General features: G+C 36.2%; 1 protein-coding gene across 1 annotated transcript; it reads left to right on the plus strand.

Moving 5' to 3' along the window:
• The first annotated feature begins 1,130 nt into the window (after positions 1 to 1,130).
• LOC113277517 (RING-H2 finger protein ATL29-like) lies at positions 1,131 to 2,467 on the plus strand. The gene has a single exon (XM_026526593.1). It carries the CDS (start codon positions 1,306 to 1,308, stop codon positions 2,260 to 2,262), a length of 957 nt encoding a protein of 318 aa, XP_026382378.1. The 5' UTR covers positions 1,131 to 1,305; the 3' UTR covers positions 2,263 to 2,467.
• Positions 2,468 to 26,521: the final 24,054 nt, after the last annotated feature.

Here is a 26,521-nt window from a genome sequence, read left to right on the forward strand (position 1 = left end):
TTTATTTTTAAAATTGGAAGCATGAGTTTTAGAGATGAATTTCAGTAAATGGGATTTTATTTAATCCACAAATAAAATTCTAATAATTACTTTTAAATAAAGTTTTTTTCACCTACTATTAGAGACGATCTTTGGGATATGGTACTATTAACCTTTGTGTGAAAGTTGCATGTGCCAAGAGGAATTGGTTTTCACAGCCAACATTAAAATTAACTTATGAAAAAAGTCTCGAAATTCCGATTAAAAGTTAATCATTTTTATATGTCAAAAGCCGAAACCTAGAAAAATCCATTGGTACGGTATGGATGAGGGCCGATTCGATCATACCATACATACAATCATAGATTGATAAAATCCACCTTGTGATCTCAAGCAACGCAAACTTGAGAGTTCGGAAACATAATGGGATAACTTACTTTGTTCGTTCTTTCCTACATTTATTAGCATTGGTTAATTAAGATCAACTATAATGATTTATTTGTAGTCAGATATGTTGATTCTCATAATAAAATAATGTGCCAGTATAGGATATAGTTTAGTTGCTGGTATCAAATCCATATATAACAAAGCTACCATAACCACAAGATTTACTTGATTAGCATATCCTCGCGGCTCGCGTAAATTGGTATCCTACCGCAATCTTGGTGAAAATAGGCTAGATTTTCTTTCCAATTATTGGTTTAGGTTTGCCATGTACCCCATACCAAACTAATTATACAGTAAAACCTATGTATGAGAATATTCTATAAAAAAATAAACTCTAAATATGGATAAAAAATATTTTTGTTCTAATATGGTTTAATCTTTGTAAAAATAACCTCTATATAGTCATTATAAAAATAAAGATTTTGTATGGTCCCAATAATATTCTTAAGTAAAAGTTTTTATTATAATATATGTCCAGGATTCAGGTTTTCACGTAAGTAAGTTTTTGTTTAGATATTATAAAATAGTTTAACGTGTATTTCGACACTTCTTCTCCATTAGACATGTCTCTGCAGGGAAACTAAACTTCAGTTGTAAAAGAAAAAAAAATTCCCATGATTATAGTTTTGTACTGTCCATGTTTAGGCTTCCAATTTTTCATGGAGGAAAAAGTGTGAGAGAAAAAAAAATTGACCCATAAAATCAACTTAGCATGCAGATTCATGTAAGAATATGATTAGACCCATAAAAACATCAACTTTTCTCTCTCCTTTTCTCCTCCATGACAAATAGAAAGCCTAAATATGGACATTATAAAACTATAATCACAGGCGAATTTTGTTGTTTTCTTTTTACAACTGAAAGTTCTTTTCCCCCGCAATGACATCTACAGATTCTACACCTGATAACGGCCAACAAAGGACGCCGGAAGCTGAGCCATCTTTACAAATCAACAATCATTCTTTACCTGTAATTATTACCTTATTTCTTCTTAGTTTTTTCTTCCTTGGCTTTTTCTCGATATACTTTGTTCGTTGTATTGTTAGTATCTTTCTACGTAGAAGTAATACACAAAATAATAATAACATTGTTATTAATAAATCTCAAGGTCTTGACCCATCAATTGTTTCATCATTTCCAACTTTTGTTTATTCTTCTGTAAAAAGCCACCGACGAGAAAGAAGTAGTAGATTAGAGTGTGCTGTTTGTTTATCGGAATTCAACGATGATGATGTTATTAGGTTAATTACAATGTGCAATCATTCTTTTCATCCCGAGTGTATTGATCTATGGCTTGAATCTCATACAACTTGCCCTGTCTGTCGGCTGAATTTAGACCCATCTGAAAAATCACCGGAAATCATTTTGGAAGTGAACGATACAACAACGGGTACAACAACTACAACAATAATGTCTCATGAGAACGAGCAAGAAACCGAGCATGCAGAAGGAAATAATAATCATCATCATGTAGTTTTTGTTAATGATGAGCAAATTCACGGTGCGGGTGACGGAGACGAGGAAGAAGAACGACAGAGAAAAAGAAGAAGACAAAATGAATGTGTGAGTTTTGGAGATGCGGGAGGAAGAGATGAAGAACATGTTGGGCATACTGACAAATTCTCAAGGTCTCATTCTACGGGACATTCTATCAAAAGTGGGGATGATAGGTTTACGTTGAGATTGCCGGAACATATTAAGAAAACCCTTTCTAGAGGACATAGTTTGACGGCTAGTTGTATTACATTTGGTAATTTTTCAGCTGACGTGGTAATTGGAAAAGATGGTCCTGGAGAACTTTCAAGGTATTCTGTCCGAGACACCATAAAAGTGTAAAATCTCTTAAAAAATTCTCCGCTACTTGTCTTAGTTTTCATTATAATTTATTAGGAAACTTCGTATGTACTTTGATTCCAATGTAACAATGTTAATAGATACCTCGGTTTATTAGTTCTTTTTGATAGGGAAGTTAATGTAGATCAAGAGTAGGAAATATAAAATAAAAGTATATATGGAAGTATATTCTGAATCTTTGTTGTTACATCCGATCTCTTTGTTTATACTCTTGTTGTTCTTCCCTGCTTTTTGCTTCTTTGGTTCTTTTTATGTTAATGATGAAATATTCCGATTGCGATAAACTATCCCCATAATCTACATTATGATACATGGGAATTAAAGTAAAACCTTAAACATACATTGCGTAATCATGTACATCGTTCCTTTGAATTTTTGTGACGCAAAACACGATTAAAGTTTGTTAAAAACATAATTAGCTTCACAAAGCAGTGAAATCACTGGCAGCAAAAGGCGTACAAAGGACTAGCCGAAACTTATTGTTACATAATGATAGTATGCCAGTTCCTATGGCTAGGTTAATGGACATACATTCAGAAATGTTACTTTTTGAAGCTAAAAACCAATCAAAAAGCGTACCTTTAACATACCCACTAATCTTTCAAAAATTTTATACTTACCAATAATATTTTTTTTATGATTCTTTCTTGTCATATAATCCATCAAATTGCAAATGAGATTAAGTCCTATATCTTCCATGTTTTTCTTCTTCACTTTCTTCTTCTAAGTTCCCATAGAAGTATTCTGGCAGAGTCTGGGAATATAAATGTATCCCATGGAAATTTAGGAAGGAATTCAGAAGAGTTTTAATCATTTCATAATCAAGGACAATGTGCAGAGTTAAATTCATTTTTTTTTGCATAGGATGCATACATTAATCACTGTTGTACTTCTCTATCTGTCCTAAGTTGGACATGTATTAAAACGCAGAGTCCAAATGAAGAAAATAATCTTTTGTGGTACTTTGGGATTACACAAACATCTTATATAGAAAAATCAATAAACCTCCTTCATTCAGTTGAGAGTAACAACTAGTCACCGAGAAAATGTTTGCAAGTCTCCATATTTTTCAATTCATACCAACAATAAGAAGATTAGGCTCTTGAATCATTGTTAGCATTTGACAAACTTACTTTACTTTATTATTCTTCAAATATTTGCAAAAAATTAAAATTCCTTATGTAGCATGACCATATGAAAAGAGAAGCATATCACTAATAATTGAATTTTGTTTCTGGACATCTTGTAAAGAGAAGGGAACAAATTTCCTAACAATTGATCATTGACCCAATAATCTTTCTAAAACAGACATTCCCCACTCCTTATTTGGATGATATTATTAACAATTTTTTTTTCTTTGAGATTCTTTCCCATATACTCTTACTCTCAGAATATTTAGCAGAATCAGGATGAAAAGCAATCTCATTACCACAAAATTTCTTTTTTTACTACTGATCTCTTGAAGGCTTTCTTTTCTTTACCATACCTCTTGGTATGTAAGGATTTGTTAATACTACCATTTTGAGAATCAAATCGCATGTTGAATCGTGAACCGCCTATTCACATTTGATTTTGTTTTTGGTGGAAATACTTGAGTGTAGGACAAAGAAATTGGATTTGAAAAAAAGTGGTGGATTTACCAACATTCCCAAGTAAGGGACTTTGGTCTTTCCCGTCCCGGAAAAATACGGAAATGACAACCGTATCCTAAAATTTGTTTGTATTTTGATGTTGTTTAGGATCTTCATAATTAATTACCCAACAAGAAAAATTTCGCGTATGAGCTCGTGTACAATCTTTATTGTCCATGACAACATATATTACACCTTATTTAGGACACACAAACAACAAAGATACCATAGTCACGGTAGAATATACAACTAACTATTTTATATTTAGGAAATTGAGGTTCTGGAATACACGAACCGGCCTTATGGGCCTTGGTCCAAGGGATCTATCTTTCGCCGGGACACCACAGTAGACGACTATCTAAACAACAACCAAATACTATTATTTTTTTTAAGGCCACTTGATATGATGATTGGATTTACACCACTATCATAAAACAAAAAAACAGAAAATTTATGCTGCTTGTTCGTTTCTTCACACGCTTGGATCTTCTTTACTCTTTGCAGAAATGACCACTGAACTCTACTGAGGCTGGTCCTTCTCGTGTTGGTGGTCAAGGACTAAATACACCATCCTTAAACGTGACATAATTTCACCTTTATAGTCTCCAAACACCATTTTATAGTTACACATGATAATCGATGTTAGCCTCGATTTGTAACAAGAAAATCATTGCCTTAGTATCTGTGCCGAGCACTTTATTTCACCCTGTACAAATTCTGCAGGATCAATAAAGCTAATTTTGGAAGTTGCACAATAGTTACTTCGTTGCAAACTTTCCCTTTTTCCAGATCTTACTTTTTTTAATCAGGGCTACATTCTCCCATGTATCTATCGTCAGTGTTAGACTGTTTCGAAAATTCATCCCAGTTACAATTCATGAAGTGCTAGGATTAAATATGACAGGTTATACATTCACCAATGTTTCAACAAAGACGACAATATCACCTTGTTCGTCTTTGTTTTGCTGATCCACTGACTCCATAAGAGCCCCAATCTTGCCAACTAAACATTTAATGTTTTGGTTCAGCTCAGTTAGACTTAATATCCTCCCACAACTTATTGTACCATGCATAAATCTGTCACTAAACATTTGATATTTCTCTCTATATGCATGGTGAATCATGCAACGGTTTCACGTTTGCCCGCGTTTTTATGAAAATTGATGCATACATGTTTTGAACCTGATTAGGAAATATTGCGCTTATCAATCCCCATTAATGGGAGATTATATTCTTATTGGCGACATACTGTTAGAGCGTAGCCAAACTATTTTGGAAATCATATGGTTCTTTTATCCTGATGGGTTGGTGAGCAAGATCAATACTTATGAATGTGCTGGTTTGAAAACTCACTTTTTTATGTATTATGATATAAATACTTTCGTGAAATCCGATACTGTAAAACTGAGCTTGTGTACTCTGAAGGTTCCTCCATCCATTCTCATTAGGCTGGCATTTGGGTTGTCTATCAGTGATCTCATACAACTGATGTCTTTGTTGGTTTCCTTCTTCCCGTGCATAGTGAACAATATGTGACCAGCTCTTATACTACGAAAGAAACTCTTACTCTATGGCATCTGTTCTTGCGCATGCCTCTTCTGGGTGCGCAAACTTCTCAAAGCACGCATTCACTAACAGACGTGCATCTCTAGAGGCAAGCACGCAATGCACATGTTTACCAACTCATATTCATGGATGACGATATTACGCTTCAATGACTTCATAAAAGGAATAATGATGTTTAAGAACAACACGAAAATGTTAACTTTAATTCCTATTAACAACATAATTATAACAAACATCGTTTCAGTTACCATAATACAATTAGGGAGGGAATAAGAGATCACCTAACGTTACTATTTTGTTATGGGGACACCAAAAGGACTGAAGACGACATTAATATTTCTTTTTTTAGCCCACTCGGTAGAGAGTTTCTTAGTTGGGAAATATCAGATGGCACGTCCATAAGAGAGAAATATAAAATTGGCCCGTCCTGTATTGGATAATTTATACTTTGGTTTATACATATATTTTTGATATGTCACCCACAAAAACGGCGTGAAGTGACTCGCTTTTAAACTGTGAGAACCAAATCGAATTTTGAATTGTGAATCGCTGATTCATAGTCGATTATGTTTTACACATAGATTTTTGAGATTTTATATCACTCGCAAATACATTGATGTAATTGTTAACAAAATAAAATAATTTAATAGTTCAAGTTTAACCCTCTTGAATGTTTTGGATTATTAAAAATAATTTTGCCACCTACTATCTAATTTGCATGTTTAGGTGTTACGTGTTAGATAACGTGTTACCTTTTGTTGACTCCGAAAACCTATAACACAAGAAATTCTCTCTTGAAACCTCACTCTTTCACAGTCTTATGGAAGTAGCAACTACTCTACTAAAAAAAAAGATATCTCACTCTTAGCTCACAGAAGCAGCAGGAACTAAAAGAGGGTTGATTACTTGACTAATTTTCAAGGAGATTGTAAAAATATGAGAACATATAAACATGTGAGATTGAGTTACATTTTCACATCAAGAAACTTATTAATTATGAAAATCCGATATAAGTTTGTAAGGGTCACCAATATGGGTTTTAGGAATTTGATGTAATATATATAATAGATCTGAAATATTTTAATTTGAGAATCAGATGAGTTTAACCTTTTTTTTTCTAGTTTAAGAAGGAAAACAAGAAATCGTAAATCGAATAAACGATTCAAACGTTAAGTATGTGATTCATGTAAAAAATGACCCATTGCGTTTTAGAAAATTTTGAAGTGACTCATGCGAGTTTAATAAATACGCGGTTGCAGTGTTTCCAGATTTTTTCTCGTCTATCACCAATTCCCTCTTTGCAACTTTATCATTTGTCTTCTCAAAATAAATTTGAAAATTTTTAACCTTAAACTTCTTAAACTTCTTTGTTTTTTTAAATTTTACATAAACATCCACACTATTCTTAGAAGGATATCATAACTCCAATTTGGTCTTGGATTCAATCCAACCAAGAGTTTCTTTAAAAAATTTATGCAACTTTCCCCAAGTCATATCATAAAACTTAGCATTCATGCTTTTCCCGGTCCCTTAAACGCAGGTAATATACTTTTCATTATTGGGAGTGATTGTCATCTTGCTGAAAGGAAGATGAAATGTGTAAGCGTCTGTACAAAATCTCTTACAAAAGGCTGAGGCTGTCACTTCATCAAAGTAATTATGTGCATGGAAAATCGCAGGACATAAACCAGAGCCTTTTACTAAAGGCACCACCTCATCAAACTCTTTGAAAATATCCCAATATGCAGCCCTCTGGTGTTGAAGACTCGGGTCACATCCTTGTGATCTAGAGCCTCGTAGATTCCATTTGTCCATGACTCCTTATAACACCTTTCCTATGTTTTTTAGAAGACCATGAGGTAAGGTAAACCATCCTCTCGATGAGGTATTACGTTATCGTTAGCTGGAATGCAATTCCATGACACTCGAGGTGTAGCAAGCTTCTTATTCTCTTTCACTTTTTTATTAATATTTTTATTTTCATGGTTTTTCTTTTTCTTCTTCTTTGTCTTTATCTTTTTACCTATCACCATCACCATCATCATCTCCTCCTCCTTCTCCAACTCCTCTCGCTCCTCCCATTCATCTTCATCATCATCCTCACATTCTACTTTTTGTATCTTTGAATGTGGTTCACAAATTACAAGCAGAGGTAAAGCGATACTTGTGTCAGTTCTCTTTTTACCCGCTCGCCAAATTAGGTTTGGGAGTTATAGAAGTAGAAGGAGTAACTTCCATTGTTCTCTTTTTAACTTTTCTATTTGAGTTGGTTCCTAAAACAAAGTAGACAGTTTAATTCATTCTCCGAACAACATGTGGATCGACTAAATAGTGTTATAATTCGGCTGTAATTGTAAATGTTCGGCTGATATATATGATGTTCGGATTAACAATCTAACTATTCTCAAAATCAGGGAAATGTTTGGCTTGTATATAAAAATGTTCGACTGAAAAATAAAGTTAGTGTCAATCACAGAGAAAAGTTCGGCTCATACATGTTAGGTTGAAAATCTAGCTAGATAAAATTTCGATTAACCCTGGAAAAAAAGCTTATCATATGAACTTTGTGACTTGATCATTTTCAGCATACAAAGTAACAAAGTTCGACTGACGTTTTCATGTTTTATTATCGGCCAAATTATTCATGAATTGGGGAACAATGAGAAGTACAGGTGATAGTTTGAAACCCGCACGAACGAATTATAGGACGAACTTCGTTCTTTAACTACCATTAAACTATATTTTTTTTTAATTAAACCTAATCTATCAATCAAAAACAAGAAAACAAGTCATATGTTTGTGGAGAATACCTTCGAGTATACATTTTCGAACAATCAGGATTTAATTCTCGATCTTCAACTGCACCAAATTCAAAAAAAAATAATCAAACTTCGCTAGGTTAATTTGCTAGAGATGCAAATGCCGAATTAGGTTTCCTACCTGTAGCATACTGCTTATAATGACTCATATTGTATTTGAGTTTAACCATCGACCAATGTTTATGAATTGAGGATTACTTAATGATGATTAAAATTTGAAAATGGTTTTAACGGAAGAGGCTCGACTGTTGTTGAGAAGAAGAGGAAAAATTGAAATTGATTTTTGAATTGATTTGATTATATTTAGGATTTTAATTTAGTGGAAGGGTATTTGTGTAATTCAAAAAATTCAAGGGTATTTCACTAACCTACTTATCTTTAGGAAATACATAATTACCATTCCCAGAATAGGGTTATTAATATGCAGAACATAAATCCACAATTGTTGAGAAATATGGAGTGGATACTGTATAATGGTTTTCAAAGTACCCTAAATCCACGTATATGAGATCTTCCTGGAAACGTTTAATGAATTGTAAAGAAGTTTTCAACAAGCTTAAAGTCAATAATGGAGTGCAGGTGCGATTTTGGTGGGATAATTGACTCTCTAATACACCCTTGTCTTTAAGATTTCCTACTTTGTTTTCTGTTGCTAGATCCAAAACAAATACGTGGTTGATATATGTAAAGAAAACATGGTATACTAGTTTGGGGTATGTTGTCAGCTAGAAGATTGAATCCTACAGCTAGGAAAAAACTGGTTTAATTTCTTTATAGACAGAACTGACTGCTACCTAAAATTCAAACATTGATGATGTTATGGAGTGGACTATCTTTTTCAAAGAAGAAATTCACTGTGAGGTCAACTTATGAACTTGGTCTCTGAATCTTCACCAGTAAATATTGACTCCATCCTCAATATCATTTGGCATCAAAAAAGTCCGCCAAAGATCTCTTTCTTTTTGTGGACTCTTTGTCATAAGTGACTTCGTACCAGAGAACTCCTGCATAAAAGAGGTATGAATGTTTCTTTAACCAGCATTTTTTGCAAGAAAATGAATATGCCAATGATTTTCTGTTGCATTGTTCTTTTTCACAACAACTGTGGGCTCGTTTTCAAGAAAAGCTCAACTGGGCTTACATGGTACCTAATGATATAATCTCAACTCTTCACTCCTGGCAACTGCATTTCCGTGATAAGGAAAGCATCACCATTGGTAACTTCCTTCCATCTATTATCATGTGCACCATTTGGCAAGAGAGGAACTCTCGAGTTTTCAGTGTAAAGAGAACACTATAACCATTATTTTACAAAGCTAAATACTACTTGTTCACTTTAACTTCGCGATTGACACTGTGGTTAAGCGTGAATGCAATCTTGCTTTAGGAATTACTGAATCTTATGTGGACAGACCTACCTTTCTTCATTCTGTTGAAGGGCCTGAACCTACTTATTATCGTTTTAAATAGCTTTTTAGTTTTTCTGGGGGGCCCATGGACCCCTTGTATCAATCGATTATGGTTAATTGGCCTAGTTAGTTTTTTCATTTTCCTTAGTCTCGATGATCTAGTAGCCTGTTATTATATCTTTGTTTTATTTTTCTTGTAGGGTGGTTCAATTCTTTTGAGCCCTCTTGTTCTTTTGATTAATAATATTTTTTTTTTGCCGATAAAAAAAGAAAATGAAGGAGATAAAAATTTTGGGTGTCTCCTGGAACACGTTTCCATTTTTATTGTTGGAACTTTCTGATGACTTGACAATCCACAACATTATGCATGTGTACTACAAAATGATTCGCTCACATCATTTTGGTCGCTTTCTATCTGAAATTTCACTTTTGTGATACAGAAAGAAGATGCCTTTCTTTTACGTGTAACTGTAAAAGATCTTCCCAAGATCAATGAGTCAAATGACTAGTTCACTGTGCTTTTCCATTTACTTTGTTTGCTTCTCTTTTCATCTTTCTGCATTTTCAAAGCAATACTTACCGAGTCTTTTCTCTGTATGGATATTGGGTCCATTACTGAGATAGAAAAAAGAACTTGTAATGTCCTTATCTACTTTGTCTCCTACAAATGTTATTTCTTTAGTCACCTGAACTACCAAACTACTTGCTAGTAGTGCGTTGGTTGAAGAAAAGACACAAACCACTTCTCCTCTTTGCACTATTATAGGTACCGTACTTAGCCGTAGTTAACGTTTCTTAGTGGACTAATATAATCCTCGAGCCATTAACATTAGTTTGTCGTTCAAAGTAGCTTGGTGTTAGTACTTTAATTAAGTAATAGTGCCACAGTCTCCTATCCCAACTTAAAGAAACATAGTTTGGAGTATATACCTAAGACTAATCTAAACTTAACGAAATTCTTTATGTAAACCAAATTATTAGCCATAATAAAGTTCTAAACTAGTTGCATCACATATATTATTTGTTGGTCTTGATTGAAAAAGATGGATGTTGATGTATGATTTGGACTCCAAACATTATCTCTACAATGTTCAAACTTTTCTTAAGATGGGAAGGTCTTGGGTCTTTTCAATTCGAAAGTTCCTTACTCTTCTTTCTAATTACAGTGTAAAATTAACTTTGTTTCTGCACGTTTTTCTTAAGTAGATTTGCTTCACTATACCATCGGAACTTAAAACATTGTTTTTTTCTTTCTTGACCATTTTCTACTGTTTCGTCCAATCTTCAACATTTCCTTCTATACACGATACATTGATAGGGACCTCGAAGACCAATAAAAAGACGAGCAAAACATTTCCGATTGGATTCTTATCTTGTCTAAATCAGTTCTTTAATTACTCCCTCCCTCCGTTCCTAATTAATACTTGTTTTGTTTTTAGAGAAAAATAAGGAAATTAAGAGAACTAATCATTGAAAGTGGTCCTCATGGCACTTGTCAATAAAAGAAGTGTAGTGAAATGGTCCTCATGACATTTGTCAGTAAAAGAAATAAAGTGAAATGGTCCACATGACACTTGTCATTAAAAGAAGTTAAGAGAAAAGTGGTCCCAGAAAACTAAAGTAACATTTGACTTTCCCAATTAGGAAACCAGCCTATTTTTTTGAAACATCTATTTATAGAAACCAACCTATTATTTAGGAACGGAGAGAGTACGTTTTTGTGAATTTTACCTAACACTAGTAGTTCATTAATTTTACGTTTTTGTGAATTTTAGTCCACGAACTCTGGAGGAAATTTTGACACGATCTTCAGGGATGTTAGAATAGATGGAACACGGAAGGGTAACTGTATATACCTAATTCAAGATTGGTCACGTGGCAATAATAATACACGTGTGCATCATGAGATAAAGGAGCATCAGAATATGATACCACCATTCAACACCCGAGCCACAAACCATCATCTGCCACGTATCTATCAAGAAGCGAATCCAACGGCCAAGGAGCTAAGGAGTACCTGGCGAGAAGACTACCGCGGAGCATGATAGGAACTCAGAGAAGTTACTTTACTTCATCCCAAGACGAATTCAAAATGGACGAAGGAAATGAAGTCTGCTGACATTGAAGTGACAGCTGCTGCAACAACTGTTTCGAGCATAGGAATTACCCCAACCACCAGCATTAAATGCTACGAACATGGGATACGTGTCACAGTTCGGATGGCTCAAGCAGAGGCAGATCTTCAGTGCAAGGTATTACCGTTGGAACATCATCGAGCAAAGACGTTGATCATCTTCGGGATTGGCACATAAATCTAGGATATGGATAACAGTTGTATTAAGAGGAAGAGGCCCACACGAAGAGTCTATAAATACCCCACCAAGGAAGAGGGGGTCGACCAATTGAAGAGAGAATTATTAGTAGAGAGAATGTAAACATTAGGTATGAGTTGCACCCTTTTTACTTTACCTTCGTTCTTTACTCAGAGTCACTTGACTAAGCTTTGTAATTCCGATCAATCCATAGTGAAAACCTCAATACCCCTTGGATGTATGCCTTAGTGCTGAACCACGTAAATCGATGTCTCATTTACATTCTGCACTTACTATTTTACTCATCTTGTCTTGCACACTTATTTATGATCGATGTCATGCATTCACGCTTAGTATAAATAGAACGATGACAAGCTTTTATGCCCAGAGTTCTCCTCTTTGTTTTATCATGGGTTCATCTTTATATTTCAAATATCGCATTTATTATCATTGCGAACATTGATTGTGAACACGAAGACATCATCATTACTTCTGTATTCACAATTTGGCGCTAGTAACAAGGACTTTTATCCCGGTAAAAATTTTATCTTTTCCTGTAAACCATTGTTTTCATCCCTTACTGTTTTTCGGTACAAACTTTGAATGGAAAACCACAAAATATTTCAGATCTGAGAAACGTTGATGCAAGAGTTTTAACCACAATAAGTCCTCAGATCTAAAAATTTATTACAAAACACAAAAGTTTCAACCATAAAAGATCTTCAGATCTAACAGTTTTATTACAAAATATATGGATCTTAACCACGGAAAACCCTCAGATTTAAATATTTTATCACAAAAACATGGATTTCCCCATAAAATTTCTCGGATTTGAGTATTTTAAAACCCAGAACACCTTTATTTGCACTTCGGTTTCTTAAACTGAAAACCCTTTTTTCTTGCATCATCGCTGCGTTTGAATCTAACAAAATCTTCGTGGATACCTTTTTCTTGTTGATTGTCTACCTCTATAGAACATGGATAAAAAAAAGACATCGGGAAGACAAGAGCAACGTCAAAGGAAACGACAAGGACTACACCTGTCATAACATGTAGCAAGCAAAAGGGCGAGAAACTTAAAGCAGCGAGCAAAAAGCAAGATACAGCGGAAACTACATCACCATTGGATGTTACTGCAATAGCGGCGGCAACACTCAAGACCGCAGCAGCTAAGGAAGATGCAGCAAAGGCGGCAGCTACAACATGTGCCAACGAACATCGATAAGTAGTCGCAGAATCTGTTGTACACAACCTATCTATGAGATGTCGCAAACCAACGAACAGAACCAACCTCTGCTGACAGCGAATCAGATGTTATCTCAGCAAATGAAACTCCAAATCCTTCCTACGGATCCACCGATCTCCTTAATTCAAATTGAAGACGAAGATCATACCATTGTCGTTGATGGACTAGCACCGGGAGCAACTCCGAACCAATGTTCAAACCCATCCGTCCAGATGGTTGCAGAATTAGAGAAGATGAAGAGGAACCAGAAGATGCAGACGATGTGTCACTGCTTGCACGAGAAAATCAAGAACTTAAGGATAAAATTGCTCTTGATGCAGAGGCAGCAAACCAACATGACGAAGCACCAGAGCCAAACCGTGACGGAAGAATGATCGTGGCTAATCTCAACAATCCCGAACCGTGGAACCATCGTACCGCAGGAAGAAGCAGACAATTCGATCCCGACTATGTACCAGGAGATTCCGATTACTTCGATAGTGAATCCTGAAGACCAGGACGAGCAGCGATATGGACGAGCATTTCCTTGCTATGGAGAATCTTCATAACAAAATGATGACAGAGATCAAGCAGTTGAAAGCAACGCAATGAGGAGGAAGATTGGAGGAAGTAATGAGAGAAGCCATTACCACGCCATTGACAACACATCTAGCAAGAGCAACCATCCCCTCAAAGTGCCCGATCCCTGCATTCGAATGCTACGATGGCTCCAACGACCCAGTAGCTCATCTTCGTTATTACAACCGAACAATGGCCCGATGGGAAAGGGATGACGTAGTCTTGTGCAGATACGTTCCTTCAAGTCTGAAGGGATCGGCGCTGTCATGGTTCGATAACTTACCTCCTAACTCCATCGACTCTTACAACCGAGGTATTTTTAGAGACCTACATGCACAACAAGACTGTTAATGCAGGCATGGATAATCTTTATTCTCTAGCAGTCGGACCGAAGGAAATCATAAGGGAATATACGGACAGGTGGCACAAGATTTGTCAGGTAATAGGGAACGTTATCCCCATGGTCAGCATCAACTGCTACAAGTGTGGATTAGATAGAATGAGTCCTTTATTTGTCGAGATTCATGGGAATAACCCCACAACCTAAGGAGATCTCCGCGTAATCATTGAAAAACATGCCAGATTGGAAGAGATCCAGCGAGAGAATCCAAGAGCGCAGATGAAAAAGTCTTATCGAACAAACTCAGCGGAACAAGCCAGCGGGTCAAAGATGACGAACTCTACCGAGCGTTTCAATGAAGATAAGCGAGGACGAAGAGAAGATTATCGGCGCAACGATCAAAAATTTGAATAGCCATGGTCAAAAGGAAAACAACCACCAAGATCTGAAAAGTCAAGGGGCTATTGTGAGTTCCACTACTTCAACGGACATCAGACGGAAAAATGCAAGAATTTGAGGGCAATGATCCAGAAACTTATTGATGCTGGAGAACTCAAGGAGTACATACAAAAACCAGATCCACTGTAGGATCAGAATCTCGCAATAATTATGTCTCAGCGAAATTATCAATGGTACAACACAATAGCGTCGCAGAACAATTTCAGAAACGACGTCAGCAAGGATCATGAGAAAGATGTGATAGTCCTGCGAAAATTAGAGAGCTTGCGAAATTAACATTTGTAAGGTTGCGAGAATGTCGCAAACCATATCCGAAAATAAAGGACAGATTAGCTGTCATCCACTATGTATTTCCTTATAAATAGTCATTCGAGTTGTAAAGGGGAGAGAGATCTTTTTTGAGTAAGAAACAAGTAAATAGGAGAGAGAAAGTTGAGAGCAGAGATCATTCTTGACTTCTTTATCTTTATTGTAAGAACATTCAAAAGTTAATCAATAAAATTAAGAATATAAACCTAAAAATGAGTTGATCAACAATGAAATCGTATGAGGGGTGTAGTGTAGGATCCTGCAACTACATAATGGCGCTAGAAACAGGGAGGAGTTGAAGATTAGTCTAGAAAAATCTAAAGATTGATATTAAGATTTGTGAAAATTTAAAGTGATTGATTAAGAATTTTTCATAATTTCTTGCAATACTGTTAGCATTGAAGAAATGTCTAGAAGAAGAAATACATCCGAACAACCGACTACTATTAGAAGAAGCAAAAGAATTGCTGGAAGAGAAAGAAGTGAAATGGGAGAATCTACTAGAATGAGAAATAATAGAGAAAATCGAATTCAATCGCCAATTCAACAAACACTAGTTCAAGAGAGGAATACAAATTATGACAGAGTGAGCGTACACACTTGGCGATCAAATTCAGCAGAAGAAATAGAAGAAGAGCAACAAAATAGAAATTACATACAGGAAGAGAGAAATCAAGAAGTAGATGAAGGAATAATTCATGGAGATGAGGAAATTGGAGCGTTAGAAACATTGAGGCGAAGAATACATGAAGAAAAAAGAGCTGAGGCAGAAGAACGTGTGAATTCAACAAGGCAAAATCACGAATTAAGGATGGAGAATATAAAACTGCAGAATAGAAGATCGAGAAGTATCACAAAATCATATTCAAGATCGACTAGAAGAGAAATGAGGCGAAATTCACCCGCAATCAATGCTGGAAATAATATTCAAGAAGAAACATCAAATCCTAATGAAGAATATTGCGAAAATAGAGAAAGAACTGATAATCGTTACATTCCACAGAATGAAACTTTTGATGATGGGAAAATTGGAGGAAATCAAGAGAACGGGCAAAATCAGAGACAAAATAACCAAGATGGCAAAGGAAATCAAGAGGAAGAAAGAAGAATTTTACATGTGAGGGAAACTCAAAGAAATCAACAGACAATTGAAGAAGAAATTGAAAGAATAATGCTGAACAAGCACGTTTAATCTGCGAACGTGAAAGATTGAGAGCGGAAATGGAAGAACAAGAGTTTCAGGAGACAATTCGCCAGAACAATCATGAGAATCGAGAAATAAGGCGTATACAAAACCAGAATAACGATAATATCAATGAAGAGTATGATAGAGTAAAGAGAATGGTTGAAAAACAGCGAATTGAATTGATAAAAAATGAACAAAATTATGGAGGGGAAAATGAACGACATCATCATTTGCGAATTCAAGATAGAGATGAGGAAGATAATCGCAGAAGGAGACGAGATGAGGATAATGAAGAAGAGATACAAAATTTCGCAAGAGAAGATAGACGTGAACGCAGAAGAAGAGAAGCAAAATTAAAGAGACCAATGGGTCAAGATTCAGGTGTAAATAAACAAATCTTGAAAGAATTAGAATAAATGAGAGGAACGCTAAATAACAGAGGAGAAGTAGGTAAAAGACAATTGGATGAAGCAATAGAAGAAGCTGCGAAAAATCCATTTACAAGGGAAGTACAATTAGGAGGAATACCACCGAAATGCAATTTGCCCGCATTAACCAGCATTTTCGATGGAACAACTTGTGCAATTCAACACATTAAAGCTTATGTGAGGTGCATGTTACAATGGGAAAATCATGATGCGGTATTGTGCAAATATTTCGCATCCAGTTTAACAGGAGAAGCGTTAAAATGGTTTGAAGGTTTACCAAAGAATACAATAACCTCCTTCAATCATTTGCAGACCACATTCTTGGGAGCATATATAAGTAATAATTCCTCACGACCTGGTATAGAAGATGTGTTTGGATTAAAACAAAGGATTGGCGAAAGTTTGAAACACTTGACTAAAAGATGGAGAACTATGTGTAGCGAAATGGCTGGCCGTGTAGATGAGAGATATCTCATATTATCATTTATCAATGCTATGTTTGCAACAAACCTGTATGTCCAAATTTTCAGAGTCAAGAATACGATTACAATGACTGAATTGCGAGAACTTCAAGAAGAATACATTGCTTTAGAGGAAAGACAAAATGAAATGAATCATATCCAGTTGCGAAACCAGCTCACAAACAGCGAATGCAAGCTTATTACCCAAGCTAATAAACACAGTGGCGAATACTTCGCAAGTACAACAAGAAAAGGTGACAGTAACAATCAGCAGAAGTTGGTAGCTATGGGGAGCCGAGATCAAGAAGAGTATGAAAGAGAAAGAAATTTCTACAATCGTGGAGGAAATAACAAGATTCAAAGACTCGATCAACCGCAAGAAACTTATGGAGGTCAAAGACCAAACTTTAATAGAGGACAAGGGGTCACAAGGTAATATGGGAAGAAATCAAGATGCCACCTCTAAATGCAAGTGTGGAGAAGATATGGGAAGCTATAATTTTGATGAGAATATACCAACACCATGGAACATGGGAACGGAACCCCCCAAACCACAGAAGTCATGAATTTTGTTCTTATCATCATTTTCATGGACATACCACAAACGATTGCAGAAATGTAAAGAGAATTATTTTGAGAATGATAGATCAAGGAAAACTAAACGACTTTCTGGTAGGGCATCCGCAATCTCAACCATTACCACCACCGCCAGAACATCACAAAGTGAATACGATGAAAAAGAAAGAAACATTCTTCATAGAAGTTGGTGCAAAAGCAAAAAATCTATTTGTCACTCTATCGTACATTCATATAAGACAATTGAAGATTTTCATGATAATGTTTTGAGTAGAGTGTTCGCAAGAGATAATAATGGAAGAGAAATTATGAATATTGCGAAAATCTCGCACTAGAGGAATGGCAAACAGATCATTTCTTTTACCGCAGAAGAAATTCCCGAAGGAGAAGAGGTGCATGACAATCCATTGGTAATAAAATTAGAAATTAATCCAAAACCGAAAGAAGATGAGGATGATGAAGCTGAAGATTCATGGGCAATCAATAGAATTCTAGTCGATACTGGAAGCTCTGTGAACATCTTTTATCATACTTATAAAACCATGGGTGGAAGAGATGATGATCTTATACCATCAACATATAAGATATATGGTTTTAATGGTACTGCTAACAAGCCTAAAGGGGAGGTTACTATGCAAATTCCATTGAAGGGAATATCTTCTGAAATCTCATTCTGTGTCGTTGATGTAGAATCACCCTACAATGCATTAATTGGTCGACCTTGGCTACATGGGATTCTAGGTGTAGCTTCAACTTTCCACCAATGCATCAAATTCCTCACCCCAATGGTGTAGGAATCATAAAGGGAGATTGGGTTGAAGGAAAAGATGTTACGAAACTGAGATAGAATCTTGCGAAGGAAGAGCAAACAAGAAGGAAAACTGGCGACACAAAATCAAAGACGTACAAAGAAGTGAGAGGTTGATGGTGGATACAATCGAAAAGAAAGGAGAAGAGATGTTGCGAAATTAATGCTAGCTCAGAATAAAAGGATGAACATACCTACCAAGGAAGTAGTAGCAGAAAATAATAAGAAGCAGAGGATGGCAAAGGTAATAAAAACAAGAAATGTATGAATGATTAAGTTGTTGCGATAATCTCGCAATAAGTAAAATTCTCAAAAATACATTGATTGAACAACAAAATTGAGATTCGAAATTCAGATACAATATAATGATTTGCGAGACTCTCGCAGAGATAATGAATTTTACAGAAAATAATCAGAGAAGAATGAAGAGAAAGAGCGAACCTTTATGGCGTACACCCTAGTTCGCGAATACAATTTCGCAAGAGGAAAATGTAAGACCTAAAGTACGTTTTACTCAAAAATTCAAGAATTAATGATTATATTGATTAACTGTATTGCAAAGAAGAATTGTTTTCATTTATGCAGGTCAAAATGAAAGAAACACAAATATACAGAAAGAAGAAATAAATGTACAAGTATTACAAAGAATCAAAGAAAGAAGTAAAGACTATTTCTTGGTTAATCCTTCATTATCTTCATCAGGCTTGTTTCCTTCTTCATCTGCGTCAGAATCTTCATCACCATCAGAACTTCCATCACTATCAGATTCTTCATTGTCAGCTTCGCTATCAGAGATAATCAAACTGGGAGTATTTTGTGGGATTTCTTCTAATAGACAAGGATAATCAGAATGTGGGATATTATGATCATTGCAAACTATTTGGATGGTTTGATTGCGAAAATGCATAGCGTCATTCTTAAAATTCGCAATGGTGATCTTGATTTGATTCTTCAATCTAGAATACTTGTCGTTGCGAGAAGAAAGATTCTTTGCGAGTTCCTCCTTTTCAGCTTCAAGTTCTTCAATCTTTTCACGATATTTATTTTCAGAATCTGCGAATAAAAGAAAATTAATTATTAACTTGATGAAAATTCATAAGAAGTAAAAGATTAGTAAAGAAGAGCAATTAGCAACCTTCTCTGTCAGAAATCATGTCTCTAATCAAGGCTGTATGTTCAACTTGGAGACTAACATTTACGCCTAAATCTTTTCTAGCATCATCTAAAATTTTCGCAGCCCAGACAAATTCATCCTCACTACTTATGAGAAGACGAAAACGAATTTGATTTTCCTTTCGCAGAGTTCAATATTCTTGCGGTTAGCTTCATCTCGCTCAAGTTGAACTTCAAGGAGAGCCTCTTGGAATTTTGCCAAAGCCTTGGCACCTTGATCAGAGATATGATCCTTATCATCTATGAGACCGCTAATTTTGGTTCTTAACTCATTGGTTTTCTCTTTGGAATCAATAAGGAGACGCTTAAATCTGTTGGCTAAGCCTAAACTGGATCTATGATCAATTTCTAAGAGGCGAAATTTCGATCTAAGTTCATTTAGAGAAAGAGATGAAATTCTATCATTTGAGAAGCTATTTAAGGAATTGTTAAGACGTTCAAGAAGGGTATCATTATCCAAGGCATTAGAAACGAGCGAAGAAGGGTAGCTTCATCAGAAAGACCATAAATGTCTGCAAAAAGGATCATTTAAATAAGATAAAACAACAGAATGAATGAATAAAGAGAAAAGAGAAAAGTAACATACCGTAAAGCTGATTATTAGCTTGTTGAAGACTAGAAATTTTGTTCTTATACGAGGAGAATCAATTTCTAATTGTTTATTTTTCTCGCGAAGACCTTTAACTTCAGCTTCCAATTCTTCATTCTTTTTGTGAAATTGAAGATTCTCCTTTTCAAGATTTTCGCGTCTTGTCTATAGATCTGAGGCAACAACAAAAGAAGCTTTTCCAGCCTGAAAAAAGAAATAAAAAATATTAATATAGAAAGAGATTTTGAGTTATAACAATGAAGAAGTAAAAAGATAAAAGTATACCAGACTATTGAGAGAATGCAAGAAGTCGGGAGTCACTGATCTAGAAACTCCACGAAGAGAGCTATCACCATCTAGTAAAGGGACATCACAAAGGGTAGCGAGAGATTTTCAGGTATTTGCGAATTGGCTGTCTCTCATTCCTTGTAGAGAATCAGAAAAGAGGCCAGAAAGCTTAGCCATAGAAGATTCAGGTGGAGAATCTTCAGTTGCAGCAAGATCATCGTTATCCTCATCACCCTTGTCACTTTCGGAATTTTCGTTAGGAAGAACATTTGAAGGAGAAGAAGAACGAACTTTTCTTTTCTTTGGAGGAGGACCAGTTGATTTTTCCCTGCGAAGAGCACCCTTACCTTTATCACTAATCTTCACAGCATCTGCAGATTCTTCTACTTCAGCAATGATCTTCACACACAGATAGAAATAAGAAATGGAAGCATGGAAGTAACTGTACTATTTAAAGTCATAAGAGAAAATTTCTTACCTCATCTGTGTATGAGCGAAGAGCTAACAGAGTACTACATTTCCCAGTCCTGTTATAACTATCCTTTAGTTTTTGGATCTGCGGAATATCGCAAGAGTTAGCGAACAAAATAGTAAAAATCAATGAAGAAATATAAAATGAGTTAAAGGGGAGAAACATGCCTCTTTCTCCTTCTAGGGCCAAGAGAAAACCCAAGGTTGATGTGCAGCGAGATTCTCAGGAAGAATGTTTGATCCAGCAATGTAGGGTCCCTTTAGCATTAAAGGAATACACCATTTATCATCTTTGGATTGGCGAGGAGTTGTGTTTTTACCAGAATGCCAGTCAATATCTTGTATAAGAATTTTGGCTTCATCAATGTTATCTTTCCTTCTTAATCGAATACCCCAGCGAGTATTCTCTTTCTTCATGGAGATAAGTTCGTAGTTTTCAAAGAAATTATCCACTGTATACTTCTCAGCAACTATCTCTAGGGTTGCGAATTTTGGATCCCTAAGTTCTTTGGAGTAAAGAGATCCTCTACCAGCACCACGATTAGCGAATTCTAGCATCAGATGGATGCAGTCCCCACTTAGTTGGAAAATGGCTCGCGAAAATCCCGAATGAGCGAGAATTTCATAAAATAAAGGAAGATCTGGGTTATAAAGAGGAATAGGGAGACCTGCAAGAATCTGACCTAGCGAAATTATGATTGATTGATCATCACAATTTTGATTAGAGAAAAGCTTGACAGAAAGAATTGATTTGGCATTCTCACCAGGAATGGTGGAGAGTGTAAAACCTTTATCAGCAAGATCTTTTTGGACATCTTGTAATTCTTCTCATATCTATGACCACTTGGAGCCATGTTTGAATATAGAGTATGGGAATGTATAGAAAGTAAAAGGATTGAAGGAAGAAAAAATAACAGCAGCAGAATTTGCAGAAGAATAACAAAGTTGCAGAGATGAGAGAATAAAAATAGATGAGAAAGTAAAAAGAAAAGTTCAAAAAGGGGGGGAGAAGAGTATATAAAGAAAATTTTTTACTCGAAGAAATAAACACCATTAAGACGAAGAGACATGAGCGGTTGAAAAGTAGCGGTTACAGAAGACGTGTCAAGAAATAAATGGAAGAGAGAGTACGTGTGATAGATGTGGAATATGAAAAGATAAGCAGCTGCGGCATTTCTCACATCATTCTCTACTTTGTAGAGAAAATATGAGAAGAGGCAAGATGTAGGATCAGAATCTCGCAACAATTATGTCTCAGCGAAATTGTCAATGGTACAACACAATAGCGTCGCAGAACAATTTCAGAAACGACGTCAGCAAGGATCATGAGAAAGATGTGATAGTCCTGCAAAAATTAGAGAGCTTGCGAAATTAACATTTGTAAGGTTGCGAGAATGTCGCAAACCATATCCGAAAATAAAGGACAGATTAGCTGTCATCCACTATGTATTTCCTTATAAATAGTCATTCGAGTTTTAAAGGGGAGAGATATCTTTTTTGAGTAAGAAACAAGTAAATAGGAGAGAGAAAGTTGAGAGCAGAGATCATTCTTGACTTCTTTATCTTTATTGTAAGAACATTCAAAAGTTAATCAATAAAATTAAGAATATAAACCTAAAAATGAGTTGATCAACAATGAAATCGTATGAGGGGTGTAGTGTAGGATTTCCTGCAACTACATCCACAGGAAAGGAACAACTGAAATAAGCAAGTTCACTTGCCTGAGAATGACCAAACAATTAACACCATCTCCTGCTCTGAACTTACCGGGCCATCGCTAACAGGGCAGATTGGCAAAAGATTGAGGAAACAATTTGAGTACTACTTTGAGTTATACAAGATCGATGGGAAGGAAGTCGATGAATACGAGGAATGGATGAACGTGTCGTTAACGTTTTCCGCTGATGATGTAGAAGATGATATGGAAGATCATAACGATCCTTTAGTGCTCACATTACCCGTCTCAGGATGGAACATAAAGAAGATCTTGATCGATATATGGAGTTCATTCAACGTCCTATTTTATGATTCCTTCAAACGGATGAAGCTAAATGATGAACAACTGATGACTTCATACTATACCATCTATGGATTCAATGGAGCAGCTACGAAGCCTCTATGGGACATCATTCTAGAAGTCAAGGCAGGACCGATTAAAGTAAGTACCAGATTCAGTGTAGCTGATGCACCGTCGCCATATAACGCCATCATTAGACGACGATGGGTGCATAAACTCAAGGGAGTAGCGGCAACATACCACCAATATCTAAGGTTCCCCACTCCCGAAGGAGAAATGGAAATCAAAAGAGATCAAGTCACCGCAAGAGAATGCCAGGTACAACAAATCAACTCAACTTTGAACAAGAAGAAGAACGTAGATCCCAAAGGGGAAAGAACAGAGCAGAATCCAAAGTTAAAGAAATTGATCAATATCTCGAGGAGATCACAGGGAAAAGCTTGACAAAAGGTAACGAAGTCATGAATGCCGAAGCTAGTACTTCAGGCACGAAGAATTCCGAAAAGCCCGCCAAATAGCAATTAAAGAACGTTCCTCATCTAGGCGGTCCCAAACCAACGTTTACTTCAGTCGAACCCACCCAAGAAGTAAATATAGGAACTAAAGAAGAGCCCAAAATTATAAAAATTGGGACATTACTAGACAAGGAACGAGAAGAGGCGTTAGTCAAGCTACTCAAAGATTATTCAGATATCTTTGCATGGAAATTAGGAGATATGCCAGGGATCGATCCCAAAATTATAAAGCACGAGCTTCGAATACAACTAGGCATGAACCCGTTCTAAACAAACTCATGGAGTCCGGATTCATAAAGGAAGTCAGATATCCTACATGGATCTCCAATATGGTCATTGTCCCAAAGAAGAACAGCGGAGTAAGAATATGCATCGATTTCACTAATCTCAATAAAGCATGCCCGAAGGATAGCTACCTGTAGATGGTGGATTTTCTACAAAGGCTAAATTCGTAAACTCATAATTATACGAAGCTCTGATTCAGCAATCAGACGTGAGTATCGAGACACGGGTCTCTCATAGAATTCTCAACGGAGAGTACTTTCTCTCAGAGTACATGTAGATATGTAGTCTCACGACTGGACAACGACATATCTCATGAATACTGAATACTTTCAGTAATTATTTCTATATAGCATCACGAGATGGACGGCTCCTAGACACCTTGCTCTGCTAGTATAGAGTGATAACGTCTTCAGGAACAAACAACAAGTTTACCCTGACTATATAAAGGATATGACTTACCGACAAGCTCATATCGGGATAATTAATGCTCCTAGACAGCTCGCTATGCTAGTATAGAGCCACAAAGTAAATTATTCCTAATTATAATTGCTCCTATTCCATGGTCGAATCCACGACTGGTCCCATGGAATGGCAATAACGATTGTCCTGATTCTATGATCGAATCCACGACTTGATCTCATAGAATAGCAATAACTATATTATCCCATTACTCCAATTTCATGATCGAATCCACAACTGGTCTCATAAATGGCAATAGATAAATCTTAATTACTCTGATTCTATGGTCGAATATACGATCCCATGGAATGGCAATGCTCACTTTATTATTATGAATTCGTAGTCGAATCCTCAGCTGATCCTATGAATTAATAATAAACATCTTATTACTCAGTTTTGTGAATTATTCTCCACTGAATTCCACAATTAGTAATAAATAATCAACAACCGGGCGTCTGAGCTACCTCTAAGTAAGCCCCGATTCAAATGGTGAAGGTGTATTCAACGATGATACACTAACAGTCACCGCACGAACGAGTATTTCAAAAATACAACGAAACGATGAACCTATGCAAAATAGAGAAGAAAATAATTAAAAATATTGACTAGGGTGCTGGGAGCACGGACACACAACCGACCGACCGTGTCGTGGTCAATCCCACGCCAGTTTTATATTTAATGCATTTTTATTATTTTCCATGATTTGATGAAAATTATCTCATTTTATCAAATCTCCTCCGTCTCGAGGAAACTCCTCGGTTTCATGGTACTTCCATAAATCCATAAAAAATAATATAAAATTAAGGAAAGGAGTGTGGGGCGTGACCATTGGCCAACCGGCCATGCCTTGGTCCCAACCGGACCCACACCCCACGATTCCTTATTATTTTATTATTATTGTTATTATTTCTCTAATTTCATGAAAAAACTCCTTGATTTCATGGTATTTTTGCACAAATCATCAAATAATAATAAAATAAAATAAATTATGAAAACTTGTGGGACCGGGCCTTGGCCGGCCGGCCATGCCCTAGCCGGTCCCACATGCCCCTTTGTTTTATTATTTTATTATTAGTTTTTCTTGAATTCATCAAATTCCTTGATTTCATGGTATTTCTCTCAAATTAGGAAAAATTCCCTCAAATCATTAAAATACCTAAAAATATTAAAAAAATTAGGGAAACTCGTGGGACCGGGCCCTAGCCAGCCGGCCATGCCTTCCACGGTCCCAAACGCCCTTGTTTTTATTATTTTAATATTTTTTGCTTCCTTGAACTCATGAAAACTCCTTCAATTCATGGAAACTCCCTAAATTCATCAAATTTCTCAAAATTCATGAATTTTTCATAAAATCATCAAAATATTATAAAATTAAGAAAAAGGCACCACGGGACCGTGGTCACGACTGGCCGACCATGCCTTGACCACGGCGGTCCCACGCCTCCTCATTCCTTATTTTATAATTATTTTTCATCATCTCATGGTGTTTTCCTCAGTTTCGTCGAAACCTTAATTTTGACACATTTTCTCGAATGGATGCTCAATTGCATGCCAGAAAATATCAAAATTCTCAGTACTGAGACGCGGACGCCTTGGGGACACGAGCACGCTATCTTGACCGACCAAGTTGGCTCTTTGGCTCACGGAAGCCGGTCCCATCAATTTTCATAGTTTTGACCTAATTTGCACAATTGCTTATATTAGGTCCAAAACTCTCCCAAACACTTTGGATTTTCATGAAGAGATCGTCAGGCGGTCACGGGACAACCCAGGGCCGGTTTCATGACTCCATGGTCGGTCCCTCGCCTCGTCATAATTAATTAGGCTTTCTCACCTAAGGCTCAGACGAACATTTTTGAATAAATGATTAAACCAGCATTTGATCATTCCTTCACCAACAAATCGTCAACTCTTCATGAGTTCTTTGTATTTGCTCACGTGAGCATATGGACACTACATGGTCGACCCACGGTCCATGTAGTCGCTCCCTCCTTCGACCCATGGTTGAAATTCTGACGAACCATAAATTGATCATCAATTGATCAAATTAGGGTTTCTGAATCCAAGGATCATCATTCCAGATTCCAACCTTAATAATTTTACGACGGCCTCATGGTCATTAATTTTATTAATTATGCTCCGTTCAACGGCCAGTATTCTAATTAATATTTTTGGTACGCTGCCAATAATCCATCAGATGAGCAACACATGCTCAGACGATCAAATATTCAACAATTCATCACATGAGCAGCACTTGCTCAGATGAGGAATATTTGCTCAATATTGGTTCAACAATCAATATTCAACGATCCATCGAATGAGCAATACTTGCTCAC

The sequence above is a fragment of the Papaver somniferum genome, chromosome 5, assembly GCF_003573695.1.
Source record: "Papaver somniferum cultivar HN1 chromosome 5, ASM357369v1, whole genome shotgun sequence".
Lineage (NCBI taxonomy): Eukaryota > Viridiplantae > Streptophyta > Magnoliopsida > Ranunculales > Papaveraceae > Papaver > Papaver somniferum.

Excerpts from the sequence above, each read along its gene's own strand:
- LOC113277517 (XM_026526593.1), top strand. The coding sequence starts at position 1,306 with ATGACATCTACAGATTCTACACCTGATAACGGCCAACAAAGGACGCCG.